Source organism: Camellia sinensis, chromosome 11, assembly GCF_055761805.1.
Source record: "Camellia sinensis isolate YWXY chromosome 11, ASM5576180v1, whole genome shotgun sequence".
NCBI classification, from domain to species: Eukaryota; Viridiplantae; Streptophyta; class Magnoliopsida; order Ericales; family Theaceae; genus Camellia; species Camellia sinensis.
This window is the reverse complement of record NC_138971.1, coordinates 156,866,538-156,889,553: the sequence shown is the minus strand read 5'-3', so window position 1 is coordinate 156,889,553 and position 23,016 is coordinate 156,866,538. Positions and strand designations below refer to the sequence as shown.

General features: G+C 36.9%; 1 protein-coding gene across 1 annotated transcript; it reads right to left on the bottom strand.

The window, feature by feature from the left end:
- Positions 1–18,545: 18,545 nt before the first annotated feature.
- LOC145803314 (zinc finger BED domain-containing protein DAYSLEEPER-like) lies at positions 18,546–20,201 on the bottom strand. Its single transcript, XM_082896592.1, has 3 exons — positions 19,177–20,201; positions 18,993–19,077; positions 18,546–18,900 (listed from the first exon to the last, which is right to left on the bottom strand). Exons 1-3 carry the CDS (start codon positions 19,565–19,567, stop codon positions 18,888–18,890), a joined length of 489 nt encoding a protein of 162 aa, XP_082752718.1. The 5' UTR covers positions 19,568–20,201; the 3' UTR covers positions 18,546–18,887.
- Between the last annotated feature and the right edge of the window lie 2,815 nt (positions 20,202–23,016).

Here is a 23,016-nt window from a genome sequence, read left to right as displayed (position 1 = left end):
TGTGGGTCAATAATAGAGCCATCTGTGGTTGTGGTTAACGTATGGGTCTGACCCTCGTTGTCATTTCAAGACTAAAAAAATTGTGGTCAATAGCCATAACTGTGGTCATTTCCAGTGGTATTTTTTTAATTTTTTTATTTTTAATCTCGGATTATACTGAGATCGGATCTTTATCTTATTAAGTGATGGTTAATAAATTTCATTGGTGTTTCGATAATGAATTCCTTCTTATAAATTAAGTTAAATTAGGTTGACAGTTAATAATTCCACAATTTGAGTCTACGAATATCATGATGACATTTTAAAATATCTTTTTTTTTAAGCTAAAAAAAAATTAAAAAAATAGCCATATATGTAGTCATGGGGGGTCTGACCCACCTTATCTCATATTTTTAATGACTCAAAACCCTTTCATTCCAGTTTGCATAACTTAACCTGGTCAGTAAACTAATCAATTAGACTTTATTTTGAGGTGTAAGTTAAAAATTAGTTTTTTTGATTTTTTTAAATTTTTTTTTGAAAAATATGTAAAAGAATAAAGAAATAATATAATTTCAAAAAGTAAAAAAAAACGAGGTTTAGCTGAGTTGCAAAAACAAGTCTACGTCTAGTTTAATTGGTCCGTATAATTTTTTCAAAAAATTTATTTTAAAAAGAAAGTTATGAGTTGAACTCTCTCTTAGAGCAACTCCAACCACACTCTCTACTTTTTACTAGTTAAAGTATAAAAAAAATATACTCTTTATTTTACTTAATTACGCTAGCTATTGTATTCTCCAATCACGCTCTTTATTTTAGCTAATCATTTAAATTAACTTAATTAAGTTTTAAAATAAAAAAATACTAATTATTGATATTTTACTAATACAAATTTACAATAATAATAAATTTGCCCATACAAACATACAAAACCTATAGAATGAAGAGAAAAAAAATACAAAATACAAAATAAATTATTCCGTAATTCATCAAACACAATTGAAAAAATATATAAAATTACTACCTAACAAATCTTGTTTAATTATCCCTTTGAAGATCCTCTTATAAGACAAGTATTTAATCCTTTACAAAGATAAGTATAAATTCTAATCTAACAACTGCTTTTGGTCAATAATAATAAAAAAAACGTGGTCAACAAACTTTATCAACTCAAAAGTCTGTTGATTCATTCGTTCATATATTGAAAATTCCAAATTAAATATGTCAAACTAGTACATGGCTAACTTACAAGTCTTGTTATTTTCAATAATGTTAAATATTCAAAATAAATAAATAAATAAATAAATAAAAGAAAAAAAGAAAAAAAACATGACCCACATATTAGCCACGTTCATTTTGAAATGACCCACATATTATCAAATTGAATTTAAACTACATACTTCACTTACTGTAAATTTTTTTAATACTTTTTGGGGTACATATATATATTGGATTTTGTTTCACTTTTCTAAAAAAAAAACCTTTGCTGGATTTCCAATTTCCATCTTGGGAAGTCAATTAAAAGAGACAAATTATTTAGTAAATTTGACCTATCATATAGTTATTAGCGGATACAAGGGTATCAAGCAGGGGCCATGACCTTTCAAACTTTTTAAAAAAAAAAAAAAAAAAAAAAAGACATTACTCACAATATATTTAGTATTTATTAAAAAAAAATTAGTATTTGGGGCCCTTTAAAATTTCTATCATTTTATTTTGACATTTCAAAATTTAAATAATTTTACATTTATCCTCTCTTTATAAAATTTCTTGACCCGTCATTACCAGTGGACATGTATGTCTAACAGTCAAAGGATATGAATGACCAACTTGTTGGGAAAATGATTGACATATCCATGTCTCTGTATTTATTGGACTAAATAATTTCTCATTATATTGCCTTTCGAAACGAGTTCACATTATTTTTTGTCAAATGGTAATCCTCGGGAGGGACAGATGTCTCTAGCTTTTCACGTGTAAAAAGATTATTCGTGTGATTTGAAACTATAACATTCAAGTCATAATGAAATAATTTTATAGCAGCATCAAAGTCCATTCTCTCTCTTCATTAGGGAGGACAATAGGTAACTTATTCTGTGAGTATTTATAAAGATTCAATCTAAATACATAGGTTTTTTTCTTTTTTTCTTATCCATTGGATAAGGTAAGTGATATTCTTTAAATATTCACAGGGGATGAGTTGGGGATGGGTACCTACTAATTTCCCATATGTTTTTTTTTTTTTTTTTTTTTTTTTTTTTTTTTTAAAGATTCATAACAAAAACTAAATATACATTCAATCTTTTTTTATTTATTTATTTATTTATTTTTTCAGGTTCACAACCAACTTTTTATTTATTTATTTATTTATATTTATTTTTTTAAGGTTCACAACCATTTTTTTTTTTAATTTTTAAGATTCACAACTAAAACTAAATATACATTCAATCTTTTTTTTTTGTTTTTTTTTAAATTTTTTTTAAGGTTCACAACCATTTTTTTTTAAGATTCACAACCAAAGCTAAATATACATTCAATCTTATTTTATTTTATTTGGCTCAACAATAAAATCGAATACACATTAATTAAAATTGTCACATTATTCTTGTCAAATTTTATGCATATCTAGAATTTTTTAAATTTATTTAAAAAAATTAAGAACACCGTCTAGTGCAGGTTTCGGTTTGCTTTTCTATATTATTTTATTTTGTTATGTATTGTAATTTTCAAAATGGTTTGCTTGTTCTGAAATTTCAATTAATGAGTATAAATCTATTTGTTTTATGTTATCACACAATTTATACAATATATATATATATATATATATAAATGTATTTGAAAATAAGGAAATTGTAGAGAATCGAAACAAGCATGAGTCGTGATTGGTTAGAAAGGATGGGTACAAAGATTTATTTGCTGTAAAAACAAAAAAGGGATACGAAGTCTTACTAAATAATTTTTTTTACAATAAAAGATTTTTTCTTAGTTATGAACAGATTTAACTGAAATCAGCTTGTTTCCCAATGTTATGCTTCATTTATTTAGATAGAAAATATTTTTTAATGAAAAATATTTTTTATAACAAAATTAAAAATATATTTGTTTATATTTGGTGGTGGTGGTGATGGAACAAAGGTGAAAATAGAGATTGTGCCATAGTTGTGGGGGTGATGGTGGCAGTAATGATGGTAGTGGCTGTGGTGATGGTAGTGTGATAGTGAAGGTGAGAATAGTGGTGATGGCGTTGTAAAATTAGTAAAAATTTAATTGAAAAAATATTTTTTGTTTTTTAAAAGTAACAAACAACAAAATTCGTGGAGGACTAAAGGAAGAAGATGGAGGATGGATTGGGTGGGGTAAGGTATAGATATCTTAAAATGAGTAGTTCAGATTTGTTAAAAGGTATAATTAGATTTTGGATAAATAAAAATGAATGGTTCAAATTTGCTAAGAGAAAGATGGTTTAATGTCTAAAATGTCCGTGGTTAAGAGATCAACAAACAATTCCTTGTTTATGCCCTGATGAAATTTAATATGGGTCTTATAACACTTTCTTCAAACAGGCTCTTTTACATTTTATTTCTTCAAACAGACTCTTATAACATTGTAATCAGGTTCTTATAACATGTAGAGGAGAGAATGAGAGTGAGAGTGAGAGTGAGAGTGAGAGAGATGGTTGTAATTTTTTTTTTAATCTTCCACGTTCTTCCACATTTTTTTTCAATTACTAAAACTTATTTGATTGTCTCAAAATTATATATTCGATTATTATAAGAAAACTTTTTAATTAATTAATTAATGTGTATTTGATTTTGTTGTTGAACCAAATAAAATAAAATAAGATTGAATGTATATTTAGCTTTTGTAGTGAACCTTAAAAAAAATAAAAAAATAAGTTGTTAACATTAAATATATTAAAAAAGAAAGAAAAAGATTGAAGGTATATTTAGCTAAAACCTTAAATAAAAAAAGAAAAGAAAAGATTGTTAACATTAAATATATTAAAAAAGAAAGAAAAAAGATTGAAGGTATATTTAGTTTTTGTTGTGAACCTTAAAAAAAAAAAAAAAAAAAAAAGAAGAAAAAAGAAGAAGAAGAAGAAGAAGTAAAAATTGTTAACATTAAATATATTAAAAAAGAAAGAAAAAAGATTGAAGGTATATTTAGCTTTTATTGTGAACCTTAAAAAAAAAAATGAAAAAGTTGTTAGCATTAAATATATTAAAAAAGAAAGAAAAAAGATTGAAGGTATATTTAGCTTTTGTTGTGAACCTTAAAAAAATTAAAAAAAAAGAAAAGAAGTGGTTGTTAACATTAAATAAAAAAAATTAAAAAAAAATAAAAATGGGGATTAAAGTGGGTTCGGAAAAATTCAAACTCATTAAGAAATGGGGAGGGTAGTACCCATAGGGAAGGGGGAATGGGGAATGAGAAAAATTTATTATAAAAAAATGAGAATGAAAAATTAATATCCACCTTATTAACCCCATTATTACCATCCCTACTATTCATGTTTTTGTTTTGTGTTTAATTTTTAATGGTCATTTTTCTACATTGCTTTTCAAATGAAAAGCACATGACATGTTGAATAATCCATAAAAAAAAACCTTCTTCATAAGTTGGATTTCTGGTACAAGTTTCTCATTGGGTTTCGGTAGAATAATGTGACTAGTAGTACAAACCAGAGAAGAATTCATAGGTTCAACACCTGCAAGGATTGAAAATTCGATCAGTCATTTAATTACAAAGGTCCTGTTTGGCAAGTAATTTTTTTGTTTTTTTTTTAGCTCCAATCTATAAAAAGATAAAAAAGAATAAAATAGTTAATATAAGATAAAATATCACATCAAATTCATAATTATTTTATTTTTTTCTCATAAATATCACATTAAATTATAAAAAAAATCCAACAATCTCCCTAACTACAAAAATTTAAACCTAGCCAACTCCCCAAACGAGCCCGAAGTTTGAAAGAATTGCATTTCTTCTGAATTGAGTCTTTCAGAAACAGCCAAACATGGGTCCTATGCCACTTATTAAAAGTTGACAGAATGCTGAACCTGGTGTGAGGAAAGTTCACCACCTTGTCAATTGTTTTGCTCCTTTTTTTTTTTTTTTTTTTTATATATATATATATATATGTATATATTTTTATAATCAAAAATCAATTCTGGGTATGATTCTTTGGACCAACTCTAGTGAGGAGTATAAATTCGGGATATATGTAATCATCCACTAGTCTCACATACCAGACGATATTAAAACTCAAACCTAAAATCTCTTGAATAGAACCTAAGTAATTTATCATTACAGCTGACCCTCGCGAGTCTATTGCATTGTTGAGTGAGTGTAAAGGTAAAATTTACAAGTTTGGGAAATCAACTTTTACTGGAAATTGACACTTGATTAATTGTATTAGACAATGCTTAGATTTTAGATTTAAGAAGGAATTTGTAGGGATAAAAGAAAAGGGAACAGAGAGAATGAAAAATTTTAATTTATATTTCATTCATATTTTTATTTTTTAATAAATTTATTTCCGAACCGAAATCACAGTTTTATATTTTTTAATGTCAATGGTAAGAAAGAAGCAGCCACCGTAAGCCAAAATGCTATGATATAATTAGTAATTCTGTGTGAAAAGTATAATTGCTTTTTTATTTTTATTTTTATTTATTTATTTTATTTTTATAATAAAATATTATAAATCTTCTATACTATTATTAAGTGAAGGTTTAAATTGGTTTAGTGAAATTTTCTTCTCCTCGCTCATGCCACGCGACAACTTTATATATGTTAAAATAAAAAAATTATTATACACAAGATGCATGAGTTTTAAATCCAAAACTTTAAGTTTCATTAAGAACATCCTTATTACTTAAGTAACATATATATTATGATATTAAATTTTTTATTATTTATTTTTATTATTAGTTATCTCTATTAATAAAAGATACTATTTTATAAACCCGTCATAAGAAACATAGAGAGAGAATTGTCCAATTTTGATATTTTACAAAGGTTAGCAATGTTATAAATTGACATGATCTTCGGCGGACATTTAACGCAATTTTTTTTTTAAAATTTAATTTTGCCAATTATTATAGCATGCAAGTGTACCATGGGAGCCAAATTACTATTATTTATATATCATGGTGAGATATATGTATAATAAAGAAAGTGCGTCGGAGCAGCCTAGCTGACGTGCTTGTTGATTTTTTTGACTTTCGAAAGTTAATAGTGTAAATTTAAGTATGTTAGTAAAAATCAATCAGTCTTTACAAAATTTTAATTGTCAATCAATTAGCAGACAATTGTGTTGAAATTCTTTCAGCCTCAATAAAGAAGATTTTTACTGATGGCTTGTTTTTGGAGAAATTTATAAGAAATAACAGGTATAGAATAATTTAGAAACTGAATTTCATTGAGTGAAAAAGAACTTACAAAAAATATATGTTGGCTTTTTTTGCTTTCAAAGGTTAATAATGTAACCTTAAGCGTGCCAGCAAGAATCAATCAGTCCTTTCAAAATTTTAATTGCGAATCAATTATCAGACGATTGTGTTGAAGTTCTTTCAGCTTCAATGAATAGAATTTTTACTGGTGGCTTGTTTGAGAAGAAATTTATAAGAAATAACAAGTACAGAACAATTTAGAAACTGAATTTCATTGAGTGAATAAAAACTTACAATGAAATGACCTAGTCTTGAAAAGATTTACAGCAACGGCTACTTGAGAACTACTCCTAGAAAATGAAATGTAGTACAAGAATTGAAGTGTTGAAAATGTAAAGAACTGGAAATTTAACACTAGAAAGAAAATATGAAGTAAATGATTGGTTTCTAGATCTGAGTCTGGGTCATTTTTAGGAATGGCAACGGGGCGGGACGGGGCGGGGCCGGGGACTACCCCCCGTCCCCGATCCCCGAAAGTAATACTCCCCCCCGTCCCCGTCCCCGATCCCCGACGGGGACCCCTATCCCGGCCCCATCCCCGCCCCCCGATAATCCCTGATTTTTTTTTTAAAATGTAAAACTCTATAAACATTAATAAACATTCTCAATCACCCTTCAATACTGAATGTATAAATTTTGAAATTTATCAATATCAACCCTAATAGCTTCATTTCTTTAATTAATTAAAACTGTAGCAACATTCATAAATCTGTAGCAACATCCATCAGTTGGAATATCATTTTTTTAATTAATTAGATCAATAAATATCAATTGTGTGGGTGAAAATCTGACCACACTGCCCGTTTAGTGATCAACTGGAGAGCACAGGCAGAATAGATGGCTTTAGCAACCTGCAACAGAAAGAAAAAGCTCCGGCGGTGGTTCTTCCACCCGGGGGCACTCCGACGATCAAGTCAGTATATCTCTCAAAGATAATCAAGTGCTAAACTGAATACTCAAAACATAAATTGCATACCTTAGACCCACGGGGGTGCCTTTCTTTTATAATATACTCAATCCAAGTCCCACTAGAAATATGACTTCTATGAACTTCATATCAATGTTTACTTTGGACTCTTTAAGAGATAAAGATAAACTCCCTAGGAGCTTTATCCTTATCTAGGTTAAGTCCCCTCTTCGTCTTAGGACTCTTGTCCTCTATCTGCCTATCTCGGATTCCGATATCTTTGGAGATAACCTCGGCAACTCCGAGATCACCTCGGTGTAACTACCAGGACACGTGGCACCTCGACTGACACGTCGGCGTCACCATGCCACGTGTTGGTATTCAGAAAATATATCCCTACAACTGCCCCCTAGGTTCTATTACCTCGGCGCTCTGAGGTGATGGAACCTATACCGATATTTCGATATTCCTTTTCTGAGTAATGGCTCAAAAATTGTTTTAGCCGAGATAATCCACTTTTCAGCCGATGTGTTCTCTTCGGAGAACAAGGTTTCAATCGTACTTTTTTACACGCATGAGCTGTCATGCATATCTAACTGTTCCCTTCACGTGTTTTGTCTTCATTAGAGCATGTCGGTGACGCGCCTGAAAGCTGTCTGTCATTCGTCTGCGCCGTCTGACGCGTGCGTTGCTCTAGGCGTAATAATTGCCCTAATTTTGCCGCCGTTTCAAATTTTTGACAAAACTCTTCTTTGCCTCTATTTTTCCTTCACTTTTTCATTCTGACTTCTTGCTCTTTCTCTCTCTGAAAGCTCTTTCCTCTTCGGATCTGCTATTGCTTCGATCTCCCTTCTGGAACTGTTCTTAATCTCCCATTCTTGCGAAGCTTTCTCCACTGTTGCGACCGATTTCTGGGTTCGGCGAACATTGCCTCGGCTTCATTTGTTCTGGTAAGATTCTTTCCTTTCACTCTAAAATTTTTTCATGAGCTTTCGTCTGTCTGTTGTCATTGTTGCTTTTGTTCGAAGCCTTGGATTTACTTGTATCCTGGATTGTGGCTATATCTTGAACTTTTGTACTATTTTACCATTTTTCTTGCCACTGTTCTTGATTATGAAACTATGTCTCTATTTTCTATTTTTCGTATCTGTCCTAGATCTGTGCCTTCGATTTTGTTCTTTATAGTTCCTTAGCTTGGGATTTGTGTGTAGAACCTTCAATTTTTTAGGGAAAACTGAAACAAGCCTTATCAGTCCATTCCTAGTTCTTTGCCGAGGTTCTTGCAACCCTTCTCTAAACGCCCATCTTCTGAAACACATTCTTCTTTGGTTAGGTTGACGTGATGGGTATGTGAAGGCATAGGGTAAATACCCCAACAAAACTAGAATACTTTAGGCAGGAATTCTCTATCCCAGCCGATGTTCACCTTAAGCTAGCTGGGGACAGCGACACTATCATGCCTACAGATCATACAATGCCTTTTCCTATAGTAGCTTTCACCGAATGTGGACTTCGGCTTCCACTTGATCCCCTGTTTCGCGAAGTTCTTTATTTCTACAAGCTGAACCCCATGCAACTTACTATCAATTCCTATAGGGTGATTAACGGTATCATAGCCCTAGCTAGGCAGGAAAACCTCAGAATCACCCTAGCCGACCTTCAATATTGTTATACCATGTGCCCTCTCGACCTGAAGGATAGGGGTTTTGTCTATTACCTTAAGCCGAGATCTACCCAGTACAAAATTGTAGCCGACCTCCCAGACTCCAACAAGGGGGCTGGAGATGATTTTGTCATTGCTTCTGGAAATTGGGAATTTGGCCCAGATGAAGATGTCCACCTCTACCCTCTTCCTCGAACAATTACAGAGGGCAAGAGTAAGAGTCCTGAGTCAACACTTAGTTGTTTTTATTTAAGTCTTTAATACTTTTTGTTTCTGACGTCTGTTTCTTTGTCCTGCAGATCTTCATCAGCCACCGAAAAATTTTCGTCAATCCTTCTTCCCCGGAACAGATCTGAAAACACTCCTTAACCTTCCAATCCATAAACGAAAAGCCCCTCTGTTACTAAACTTCATCCCTACATAAAAATCCACTTTACTCGACGTCCCAAGAAAAAGGAAGAAGAGCCTTTCTCCACCCACGGCTACAACTTTAACTGCTTCTACATCCCGAACAGATCAAGAGTCCACATCTGACCCAGCCGATATTCCATCAAGTTCGGCCCCCTACTTAATACCAATTCCATAACGTAAACGTCGACGAAGGCTTGTAAAGACTGCCGAGATGGTTCGTCCAAGGCCTGTCGTTCAAGACCTTCTCGCCGACCTTCCAATTGACGCCGAAGCTGCGCCATCGCAATCAATGCTCCCACCAAAGCCAAAGAGAGTTAAACAGGCTCAGCCCAAGGCCAAGGCTACAGATGCCGAAGCTGAGGATGCTTTGCCTATTTCTAAGCTGGCAGAAAGCAGAAAATCAACCTCTGCTTCCACCAAGAGGTCAGCTGAGGGCCAACCCTCAGGGTCTACACAATCAAAGAGGCCAAGGTCATCGTCTGCGACGACCTCGGCGTCAAAGAAGCCCGATGTTCCATGGGCTCCTGAACTAACTCTGGAGGATAGGCTTATCATGGCCAGTGAAAGTGCCGACGATATTAACGTTGGTGTCGCCCTTAGCACTGCTCTTCTGCTTCCAAATGATTTGGAGCGAAATGCTAAGCTTAGTGAGTATGAGAATTATGCTCTCATGCTCCAACATTCTGTTCAGGTAAGCATTTCTGTTTGCATTTGTGTTTTTTCCTTCTGTTTCTTTCTAAGAAAATTTTCTGACACTTCTGTTTTCTTTCAGGCTATCCAACACGCCCATTCATTTTCAATGCAATCCTTTGAAAATCGTCAAAGATTGGTTGATATGAAGAGGGAGGCGTCCTCTCTGAAGAGGGAGATAAAGTCTCTTGAATCAAAAATGAAAAAACTAGAGGATCAGGCCGAGGCTGCCACTAAAGTCCAAACTTTAGCTCTTGAGAAGGCCGAATCCGCTGAGGCCGTTAAAAAAGTTGCTGAAGCTGAGAAAAGAGAGGCCGAGGCTAAGAGGGCCCAAGCGGAGAAAGAACTCCAGCAAGATCTGGCCACCAAGGAGGCCGAAGTCAAAGAGGCTGATGAAAAGGCCTATGCCCAAGGTATGGCCGACGTCGCAGAAGATTATAAGCTTCAAGTCAGGCAGGCATGCAACAGGGGATTTTTCCTTGGTTGGATGTCCCTGATAAAGAAGCTTGATCTCCCTGTTGACTCGCCCATTCGGAATGCTGATGCTATCCCCTTACCATTTCCTCCTCCAAGTCAGGCTGAAAACGAATCAGAGACTGAGGCCGATGTCGAGGATGAGGATGGAGAAAAAAATGAAGATGAAGCCTTGGTGAGGAAACCCAGGGATGCTGTTGAAGCCAAGTCCCTTCCTCCTGCTGAGCAAGTTATGGATCTAACCTTGGATGAGGAGGGTGATGAGGTTGGGGAGGCACCTAAGGAGATTGCCATCGGGCAACTATCATCCGACCTTCTTTTGGCCGAAAGAAATGTGGATAATACGCTGGCTGAGATTGATGCTGAGATTGAAGCAGAAAGGGTTGCCGAGGAGGTTCCACCAGAATCGTCCGAGGTCCCAGTTCTAGCAGCGGCTAATACTGAAGAATCTTGAAAAAATGTCTTTTGTACCTTTTTCCTTCTTTTTCTGTTTTTTGCATTTTGTACTCTTTTAATTTCTGGATAATGCAAAACTCTTTCTTATGGCCGACGTGGCTTTTTTCAATATGTAACTGCAACTGTTCTTCCTTTGGATGTTTTAATCTTGTGATGTTCTGTTGACTGCTTCTGCATAGTCTTGTACTTAGAAATTTTTTTTGCATGCTTCTTCATGTTGCTTCCTTTGTGCAATCTTCTCGGGGTTTCATACCTCGGGTATAACTACAAAACTTTTACTTCGGCAAGATACTGACCTGCAAACTTTTTCATAAAATTTAACAAGTATAAAACATATATTTCTGAATGTAAACTTTGCAAGTTTCTTCTCAAGTAAGTTTCAAACAGTAATCTCGATCTATCCTACTTGTAAATCGCTACAAATTTCAACAAGTAGTGAACAATATACTTAGCCTTTATTTCAACCTGTAAATTTCTGTATACCTCAGCGGGTGATCATATGTCGGCTTAACATAAACTTGTAAATTGCTACAAATTTCAACAAGTGTTAAGTATTTTCCTTAGGGTTAAGCAACCCACATATTGCTATGAAAACTTAAGTAATAACCCCGGCTTAACTTCAACTTGTAAATTGCTACAAATTTCAACAAGTGAAGATAAGGAATCATCTTAATTCCAACTTGTAAATTGCTACAAATTTCAACAAGTGAATTAAGGAATAATCTCGGCTTAACTTCAACTTGTAAATTGCTACAAATTTCAACAAGTGAAGATAAGGAATCAGCTTAATTCCAACTTGTAAATTGCTACAAATTTCAACAAGTGAATTAAGGAATAATCTCGGCTTAACTTCAACTTGTAAATTGCTACAAATTTTAACAAGTGAAGATAAGGAATCAGCTTAATTCCAACTTGTAAATTGCTACAAATTTCAACAAGTGAATTAAGGAATAATCTCGGTTTATTCTCTGCCCCCAATGTGAACTTGAGTTTGACTTGGGTTCACATTAATTACGTTTTCAATAAACAACAATGCATAACTTTATCAATCATATGTGTTGAAAGAATTCTGAAGAGACTTTATTGATGACGTCGGTCAAAAAATGATGCACATCTTAATGATAGAAATATTTCAAATTACAAGTATTCCAAGGTCTGGGTAGTGCTTTGCCCTCATTATCCTCAAGCCGATAAGCTCCATTGCCTAATACTGAAGTAATTCTGTAGGGTCCTTCCCAGTTTGGGCCAAGCTTGCCTTCCCTGGGATCCTTCTTGTTCCCGACGACTTTCCTTAGTACTAGGTCGCCGACTTGAAAATCTCTTGGATTAACCTTCTTGTTGTAAGTTCTGGCAAGCTGTTGCTGGTATACTGCAAGCTGAATTGCAGCTTTCTCTCTTCGTTCTTCCAACAAATCCAGATCTCGGGCTAAGAGTATGTCATTGGTGCCATTTTCTACTCCCTGGGTTCTGATCCTTGGGATGCCGATTTCCAATGGGATGACTGCTTCTGTGCCATAAGCCATGGCAAAGGAGGATTCTCCCGTTGATCTTCTCGACGTAGTCCGATATGCCCAAAGTACGTTGGGCAACTCGTCTACCCACTTTCCTTTTGCTGCCTGCAACCTCTTCTTTATTCCGTTCAGGATTACTTTGTTGGATGCCTCTGCTTGCCCATTGCTTTGAGGAAAACTTGGTGTTGAGAAATAATTCCTGATCTTGAATTTTGCACAAAAGTTCTTGATGAGCTTGCTGTCAAACTGTGTTCCGTTGTCGGCAACTATTGCTCTTGGAATCCCAAATCTGGTGATGATGTTTCTCCATATGAAATTCTTGACGTCCACATCTCGGATTTTTGCAAGAGGTTCTGCCTCTATCCATTTTGTAAAGTAGTCTGTTGCTACCAGCAAGTATTTTCTCTGCCCAGTTGCCTGGGGAAGTTGTCCAACCAGATCCATGCCCCATTGGGCAAACGGCCAAGGGCTGGATACTGGGTTCAGGTCAGCAGCTGGCTGATGTATCAAAGGTGCAAACCTTTGGCATTGTTCACACTTCTTTACATAGGCTTCGGCATCCTTTTGCATGTAGGGCCACCAATACCCCTGGGTAATTGCCCTGTGGGCTAATGATCTGCCCCCAATATGGCTTCCACAGATTCCTTCATGAATTTCGTAGAGAAAATCTTCAACCTGCAAAGGATGTACGCACCTTAAGAGCGGTCCCATGAAGGACCTCCTGTAGAGATGGCCTTCTGCTGTTAGACTGTATCTGGCCGACTTCAGTCTAATTTTATGTGCTTCTTTATGGTCTTCTGGCAGCTTCCCCTCTTTTAGGAATGCAATGATTGCATCCATCCAGCTTGGTCCCAAGTCCACGCACATTGCTTCTTGTTCGGTGCTCTGTTTATCTATGCTTGGGGCCGACATGTAGTCGATCATAATTGTCCTTGTTTTTCCAGTTTGAATTGAACTGGCCAGGTTAGCCAATGCGTCGGCGTGGGTGTTGTCATCTCGGCCAACTTGGAGTAATCTGCAGTTCTGAAATAGGGCTGCCAGTCTAATGACTTCCTTTGCATATACCGACATTCTTTCGTCCCTGGCTGCAAATTCTCCTGTTGACTGGTTAACAATGAGTTGTGAATCACAAAAAACAATTACCTCATCTGCTTCTGCTGCTGCTGCCAGCTTTAGCCCTGCGATTAATGCTTCATATTCTGCTTCATTGTTTGAGGCTTTGAATCCCAAACGAATTGACTGTTCTACTATTTCTCCATCTGGAGATATCAGCAGTACTCCTGCCCCTGCTTCCTGGCGGTTTGAACTTCCATCGACAAATAGTCTGAATGAATCGCCGATGTAGATGCTGCAGGGTCTGAGCTTCTCTTTCTCTTGCTTTTTATTCTTTGGCTGGGATTCTTTTTGCTTGTTGGGATAATGCTCATCTTGGCTCGACGGAGCCCGATGTGCGATGGCTTCAGGTGTGAGTTCTGCGACGAAGTCGGCCAAAGCTTGGCCCTTTATTACTGTTCTCGGCCTAAACTCCAGGTCAAACTGGCCCAGGGTTACTGCCCATTTTGCTATCCTTCCTGTTAAGTCTCCTTGTTGCAACAAGGACTTCAGTGGGTGTTCTGTTAGGACCACAATCTTGTGTGCCTGAAAGTAATGGCTTAATTTCTTTGAAGCCATTACTAAGGCCAGCATTAATTTTTCCAGTGGTAGGTATCTTGTTTCTGCATCGGCTAGAGTTTTACTTACATAATAGACAGCCTTTTGCTCCCCTTTTTCCTCTCGGATTAGTACTGCACTGACTGCGTGTTTTGAGACTGCTAAGTACAAAAATAACTCCTCTCCTGGAACTGGGTTGGAAAGAACCGCAGTTGAGGTCAAGTACTTTTTTAGGTCGGTTAAGGCATCTTCACATTCTTCTGTCCATAGGAACTCTGTGGCTTTTTTCACCAGGTTAAAGAAGGGTCTGCACTTATCTGAGCTTCTGCTGATGAATCTGTTTAGGGCTGCGGCCCTTCCAGTAAGCATTTGAACTTGCTTTGCCGATGTCGGGCTCTGTAGTTCTAGGATGGCCTTGATTTGGTCTGGGCTGGCCTCAATGCCCTTTCTTGTTACCAGATACCCTAAAAATTTGCCCGATCCAACTCCGAAGGCGCACTTCGAGGCGTTGAGTCGGAGCCGATATCTTTTGAGTATGTCGAAGACCTCTTTCAGGTCGGCAAGATGACCCTTTGATTCCTTGGTCTTTACGACCATGTCATCGATGTAAACTTCTACTGTTTTACCAATTAGGTGCTTAAACATCTTTGTTACTAACCTCTGATAGGTTGCTCCTGCGTTTTTCAACCCAAAAGGCATTACCTTGTAACAGTACAAGCCTTTAGGGGTGATGAACGCGGTCTTCTCCTCGTCTGGAGGGTACATGGCAATCTGGTGGTACCCTCTGTATGCATCTAGAAAACTCATCCTTTCATGTCCTGAAGTAGGATCTACCAGTTGGTCGATCTTTGGTAGGGGAAAGCTGTCTTTGGGACAGGCTTTGTTGAGGCTGGTAAAGTCTACACAAACCCTCCATTTGCCATTCTTCTTTTTTACTACTACTGTGTTGGACAGCCATGTTGGGTACTGAACTTCTCGGATGGCCCTGGCCTCTAGGAGTCTGTCTACCTCTTCTTCTACTGCTTCGACGTGCATCAACGTCGGTCTTCTGGCTCGTTGAATCACAGGTTTTGCCGATCTGTCGACATTCAGTCTGTGGCAAGTGACCTCGGGGTCGATGCCTAGCATTTCATAAGGTGTCCAGGCGAACACCTCTATGTTTGCCCTTAAAAAATCTTCCAGTTCTTTATCTTCTTCTCTACTTAATCCTGAACCGAGAAGAAAGAAATGCTCTTCGTCGTCCTCTTGGACGAAAACTTTTTTTAGCGCCTCTTCGCTCTTTTCGGCTGGTTCCTTCCCGACGTCTTCTAGGACTTCCATGTCCTCATCTTCAACTTCTGCTTTCTTTGGCTCCCGTATACTACAGGTGGACTTTATTGCTGCCATGGAGCAATTTTTTGCTTGTAGTTGATCCCCTCTGACTTCTTCAATTCCATGCTCTGTTGGGAACCGTAGTAGTTGATGCAACGTTGAGGGAACTGCCCCCATTGCATGCAACCACGGCCTTCCCAAGATGATGTTGTATGGTGAGGGTGTGTCGATTACCAGAAATTCCGTCCGGATCTTCTTAGTGCCGGCTTGTACCTCCAAGCTTGTTGCGCCCAGTGGCCATGTCGGCGTTCCATTAAAGCCGACCATCGGGCCGCTGGATTGTTCTAAGTCATCAGGGTGAAGGCCCAGCTCTTTGTAACATCTGACATACATGATGTCACAGGAGTTGCCTTGATCTATTAGGATGCGTTTCACTTGGCATTCCCCAACCTGGAGGGATACTACCAAGGCATCATTATGCGGATGTTGGACCCATTCCAGGTCGGCTTCAGTAAAGGCTATCATCGGGCCTTGGCATTCTTCTGGCCGATGTCTCTTCTCCCCGACTTGGTAGATTTGCTGCAAATGTCTTACCCTCTGGGTTTCTCCTCTGACTTCGTTTTCGTTGACCCTTGAGTGGATCACATTAACCATCCTCGGTCCTCCTGCTTGTGGTAGTTGTGCTGGGGGAGGCGGTGCTGCTGGTGCTTGAGGCAACCTTGCCTGTTCTTCCCTTGTCCTGGCCTCATCGACTAGGTCCCTCAGAAGGCCTTGTCTTACCAGGTCCTCTAAGTGTGCTTTCAAGGCTCTGCAGCCTTGAGTTGGGTGCCCTTCTTCATTGTGGTAGGCACAACGTCTACCAACGTTCCTTCCCATGAATTCCCCTGGTGCTCTTGCCGGAGCACTGAAATAAGGCTGATTTCGAATCCGATCTAAGACTTTATGGATTGGGATCCGGAATACCGTCGTTACCGCTTGTTTATTTCTCAATTCTGTTTCTTGTTTGGTCGGCCCATTGTTGACTCGGCCTCGCTTTGGCGAGCCGTTTCCTTTTTCTTGCTTTATCTCTTTGTTTCCCGATGTATCTTCTTCGGCCCTGGCGTATTTCTCAATTCTTGCCATGAGTTCTTCCATGCTTTTTGGCAATGTTTTTGCCAAAGACTTCTATAGTGGGCAGTCATCTTTCAGGCCGTTCTTGAAAGACACGACTGCTACTTCCTGGTTGCATTCGGGTATTCGGTTGAACACCTCGTAGTACCTCTTCGCATAGGCCCTAAGGCCTTCTTCCTTGGTGATTCTTAGAGCCATCAAAGCATCAACCCTCAGGGGTTGCAGCTTGTTGGTCACGAACCTGGCCACAAACATCTCGGCCAGGCCTTCCCATGTCTTTATGCTTCCTTTTGGTAACTTATGGAACCAATCAGATGCAATTTCCCCAAAGGATGAGGGGAATACTTTGCAGAGCAACGGCTCGTTTCCGCTATATAATGCCATTGAATTCAGGTATAGCCCAACATGAAAGTTTGGATCTGACTTACCATCATAGATTTGAAACCTCGGCATACTGAATCTTTTGGGTGGTTCGAATTTGTCCAGTTCCATCGAAAAAGCTGTCTTCGGTTTTACTGGGGAGTTTACCTCAGCTTCAGCATTCTGCTGCCTCCTTTTTAGGTAGTCCCTCAGGTCTTCTTTTCTCCTCCCTGGAGCTCGACTGTCTTTGGATTTTAGTCTTTTTGGTATACTGCTTTCGGCCTCGTGGTGGGTCCGTTTGGATCTTTCTTCATGGGTTTCGTCAAAGTGGAGTACCTGCCCCTGAACATGTCGATGTTCTTTGGGCTCTGGATTCTTCATGTGGTGCGTCCTTCGGGACTCTTCTTGCCTCGGCTTTTCCCGTCCGACTTCCTTGGAAGGTCGGTGAGAATGCCTTCCGCTCCTGGTATGCTGAGGGACCTCGGGGATTGTTTTTCTTCCGCCCTTTTGGGTGTTGGTTGCTGGCATTGGCGTATCTTGCAACGGGTATGGTGGTTGTATAACATTATTCTGCATCATGAAGTTGACGACTAACTGAAGGTCTGCCAACTTGTTCGCCAATTCTTTTACTTCCTCATCCCTCCGTAGGCACCTGTCCCTCCATACCTGGAGGTTATCTTCATTGTAGTACTTTCCTTGGTTTGTTCTTTTTGACGTGTCGCCTTCCGGGATGGCGTCGTTCTCTCTGTGACCCTGGTCACGGGCTTCTGCATTGTGGTTGTCTCCTTCAATGTCAAGGTCAATTGGTCTGCCACTCCCAGTGGGAGCGTCATCCCCAATATTTTCCTGCTGTCCGTTACTGGCCATCTATTCTTCCTTCGTTCCCACAGACGGCGCCAAATTGTGTGGGTGAAAATCTGACCACACTGCCCGTTTAGTGATCAGCTGGAGAGCACAGGCAGAATAGATGGCTTTAGCAACCTGCAACAGAAAGAAAAAGCTCCGGCGGTGGTTCTTCCACCCGGGGGCACTCCGACGATCAAGTCAGTATATCTCTCAAAGATAATCAAGTGCTAAACTGAATACTCAAAACATAAATTGCATACCTTAGACCCACGGGGGTGCCTCTCTTTTATAATATACTCAATCCAAGTCCCACTAGAAATATGACTTCTATGAACTTCATATCAATGTTTACTTTGGACTCTTTAAGAGATAAAGATAAACTCCCTAAGAGCTTTATCCTTATCCAGGTTAAGTCCCCTCTTTGTCTTAGGACTCTTGTCCTCTATCTGCCTATCTCGGATTCCGATATCTTTGGAGATAACCTCGGCAACTCCGAGATCACCTCGGTGTAACTACCAGCACACGTGGCACCTCGGCTGACACGTCGGCGTCACCATGCCACGTGTTGGTATTCAGAAAATATATCCCCACATCAATAAACATCCATTTAAAAAATATCATTTGTAGCAACATCCATAAATAAAGCTATCATCAATAAATCTGTAGCAACATCCATAAATCTGTAGCAACATCAATAAATCTGTAACAACATCCATTTAAATCAATAAATATCAATAAACATCTTGTAGTAAAATATTAATAAACATTAATTCAGTAGCCCATACATACACAACCCACACACAAAGCATCCTGTAGCAACAAAATAACACAACCAAAACATGAACAAAATAACACAACCAAAACATGTGTCCAGCAGCACACAAGAAAATTCAACAAGTAGCAAAGAAAATAATTAATCCCAAGCACAACCCGCAAGGGATAGGTTACCCAAAAATTGAAATTAAAAATAAAAATAAAAATAAAAATATCCATTACAACAAAAAAAAAAGCAAATCCATTGTTTCTTCAAACCCATACAAACCACACTACTTCCATCATCTCCTTCAACTTGAACTCCTGTTAAATAACAAAAGGAAAAAAAATAAATAATTAATACTAATAATAAAATGTAAAAAATGTTAATTACAACAAAAAAGATGACAACTAACACAAAAGTGGCACATGACTGATCCGACTCGATCTCATCATCATCATATATAGTTGCATAGCCCACCGATTCCAATGTTGAATTTCCTAAAAAGTAAAGAATATAAATTCAACAGTGAAATTATTCCATGGTAATATAAATAATAAAAAGTGAAATAATAATATGTAAATTGGATAGAATAATACCTTTCATCTCTTCACCCCACAACCAACTTTGTGCACACATTAATGCTTCTAATGTGTTTGGATGAAGTCTACTACGATGTGGACTCACCAACCTTCCACTAGTACTAAATGCTGACTCAGAAGCAACAGTGGATACAGGAATAGCTAAAATGTCCCTAGCTATTGCCTGTAAAGTCGGATACTTCGGTCCACTAGCTTTCCACCAATTCAAAACATCAAAACCTGAAGTTCTCGGCAAAACATCATCTTCTAAATAATGGTCCAACTCTGATATTACATTCTTCATTTTTTTACTTCTCTTTCTACTAATAAACAAATCAAATTCTGAAAGGGTCTCTGTAACAATTTCCGGATGAGCAGAAGAGTCACCAACAACAACATCAGTCTCCATACCAACTCGGTGCTAATACTCTTGCAACAAATCATAACAAATATGACGAACCCTATCAACTTCATCTTCAGCTTTGTCTCCATAAAGTTTTTCAAAATAAAACTCCAATACACTCATCTTATACCTAGGATCAAGTACAACTGCAACCCCAATAACACCATGTATCACTAACCAATATTTATCAAAATTTTCCACCATTTTTGATGCCATTGTTCTGATCATTTCAATTTCACAAGAGAGCCATTGAGACAGTGTCATCCTAATCTCACATAAAGCTGGGAAACAAACATTGGCTGTGGGATACTTTGTACCAGAAAACAACTCAGTGATAGAAAAAAAAATCTTAAATCTCCCACTAATCTCTCTAGCAAACTCCCATTCTTGCTTAGTTGGCACAGTCTTATTTTGGGGCTCTCTAATTTTCAACCTAGAAAAGACATCCTTATACAATAAGGCTGTTTGAAGCATCAAGTAGGTCGAATTCCACCTAGTTGCACAATCAAGTCCTAATTTCTTAGTATGTGGAATACGCAATTGGTTGACTGTTTCTTCAAATTTTTCTACTCTTTTTGGTGTTGCTGTCCAATAAGCTACACTCTCTCGAATTTTCTCCACACCAACTCGTATGACATCTAATCCATCTTCACTATCAAGTTTAAAATATGCACACAGCAACGTATATGAAATAAAGTACCACCCAACAAAAGCGATGAATTACTTAACTTATCCATCAACACGGTAATCATGGCATCATTTGTGAAGCAATTATCAATAGTAACAGTCGAGATTTTTCTATCAATATTCCAATCCATCATACACTCAAGCAAAGTATCACAAAGAACTTCTTTTGTGTGTGGACATGGAACATAAATAAACCTAAAATATGATGTTCATAAACAAGTATTAATATGCAAATTGAACTGAATAAGAGAGAATTTTTAAATGATTTGCAAATTTACAAAAATATACCTCAAAATGCGACTTTGCAATGTCCATGAATCATCAATAAAGTGTGCGGTGACAGCCATGAATCCTTTCTTTTGATTACTAGCAGTCCACATATCAGTTGTGATTGCCACCCTACTTTTATTATGCTCCACCAAACTCAATGTCTTCACCCTCTCATAATCATAAATCTTTAAAATATCACTATTTATCGTATTTCGGGAAGGCACTTTAAACAATGGTTGAAGTGCTGCTGAATATCGTTTAAAACCAACATGGTCTACGATAGAGAGGGGATATTCATGCAAGATTATGCCATGTGACAACTCTTTCCTAGCAAAATCTTGATCAAAGATATAAGAATTCATTTTTGAAATCTCTCTACTAAAGTTGTTAGTTAACACTTTTTGCCTCATGTCCATTACTTTTTTTTCCTAGTACAACTCTTATGGTGATTATGCAAATGCCTAGTTCCATTTTTTGAATCACCTCCAAGATGCTTATTATAATAATTACATATTGCCTTCCACACCCCATTGACTTGTTGTTTTTTAAAATGTTCCCACACAATACTTGGTTTTCTTTTAGTTCCTCCACAAGTAGTATTAGACTATTCTAAATCAATAACATGTTGATTAGAGAGGGGAGACGGTGAGTTCGTAGGTGCGTTCGTAGCTGGCGATGAATGTTGTGACGCATCACTCTCAAATGGTACGTGAGAGTTAACGGGTGCTTCAGAGTTAACTGGTGCTTCAGAGTTAACATCTGACATTTTTAACCTTTATAAAAATAATATGGATTGAATTAATATAAACAAATTAAGTACTCATCATCTTTTAAACAAATTATGACATGATTGAAACATAATTGTAGAAGATTTCAAATATAAATGTTTCGTTTATATTTAAAATAAGTCAAGAGACAAGAAAATGTACCCATCAAAATTTAAAACAAATCCATCGAATGGGATAGTCAGGTAATTGGGCTCCCAGCTCATCCACTAGGGCTCAAACCCATCAGCTTCTCCCGCTGCCCTCTTGGGATTAGATAAATATATGTGATGTTCTTACACGTACCCCAAAAAAAACCCAAAAAAATCATCTATATTCTTTCCCATATTGGATATAAGTGACCCAGTGGTACAAGAAAACCATGCCAGAAGAATTTCTCTTTGGATTATGTTTTGCTCTTCAATTGTTACAAGTCAGGTAGAAATTTCACCTCAAAAAACAGTAGTGAGCCAAATATCAATGATTTACAGATTAAACAGAGAAAATAATATTAGATAGATATCGCTTTCAAAAAAAAAAAAGAAAAGATAGATACTAGATAAAACCTCTCTTATGTTATGCTACATGTGTTGCCACTAACCTTAATTTGAGTACATTCTACGAAATTGGCAATCATCGTACTAGAGGCCTTCATGTTGATGTACTAAAAATTTTGCACAGTTCATTTACAAGTCATATCGAAAGGGTTATTGAACTACCATTTCAAAATTATTTATACGTAGTAAACAGAATTTGATTTAGGATGTTCAAATAATGATTTAATTGTATATAGGATTGATTGATAAGTGCACTGGACAATTAAAAAGAAACACAGACCGTGGCGGGAAAACAATTCTGCAGAAATCTTGAATTCATTATAAAGGTCCAAATTCTTATTTAATAGATCTCTTTAGGCTTTACCTAAGCTATAAATTTAAAGTTTTATCTCACCATAAAATCTTAATCCCTAATTTCGTTAATTTATGGACTTCATATTCTTGAACATGTTGCATGTAAAATAACATACTTCACTGCCTCTACGTGGTATAAAACACTAGAAAATCATTTTCATGAATTCAACTAAAGCCAGACAATATAGTGTTGAAACAATACATAATTTTATCTTGCTGTAATGAGACTAAAATGTGGCGGGATTGAAACAAAATGTTTCGTGTACTAAAATGTAAATGTTGGTCTTTCAAATATAAATGTTTGAAACATAATTGTAGAAGATTTCAAATATAATTGTAGAAGATTTCAAATATAAATGTTTCATGTACTAAAATGTTTCGTTTCTACAAAGTAATTTTATCTTTAAATCTTTATCTCGAAAACCTTAATTTATTGTATTAATTTTAAATACATTTTCCTTGCTGTAAAAAAAATAAAAGTAAATTGTGAGTAAGTTCAAAGACTCCTAATCCAGCTGAAGAAGGTCCAATATAAAATAGATTAAAAAAAAAAAAAAACAGATCTATATATATATCCAGGGACAGATCTATAAAATAGATTAAAAAAAACAGATCTATAAAAAAACACAAATCCAACTGAGAGAGAGAGAGAGAGAGAGAGATACCTAAACAGAGATGGGAGGCGCGATGGTGACGGAAGGAGGATCGCCGGTGATCGCCGGTGACATAGGGAGGCGCGGCGGTGACGGAGGGAAGAGAGAGGGACAGACCAATGGCGAGAGAGAGAGAGAGAGCGAGAGAGAAAGAGAGAGAGAGAGAGGAG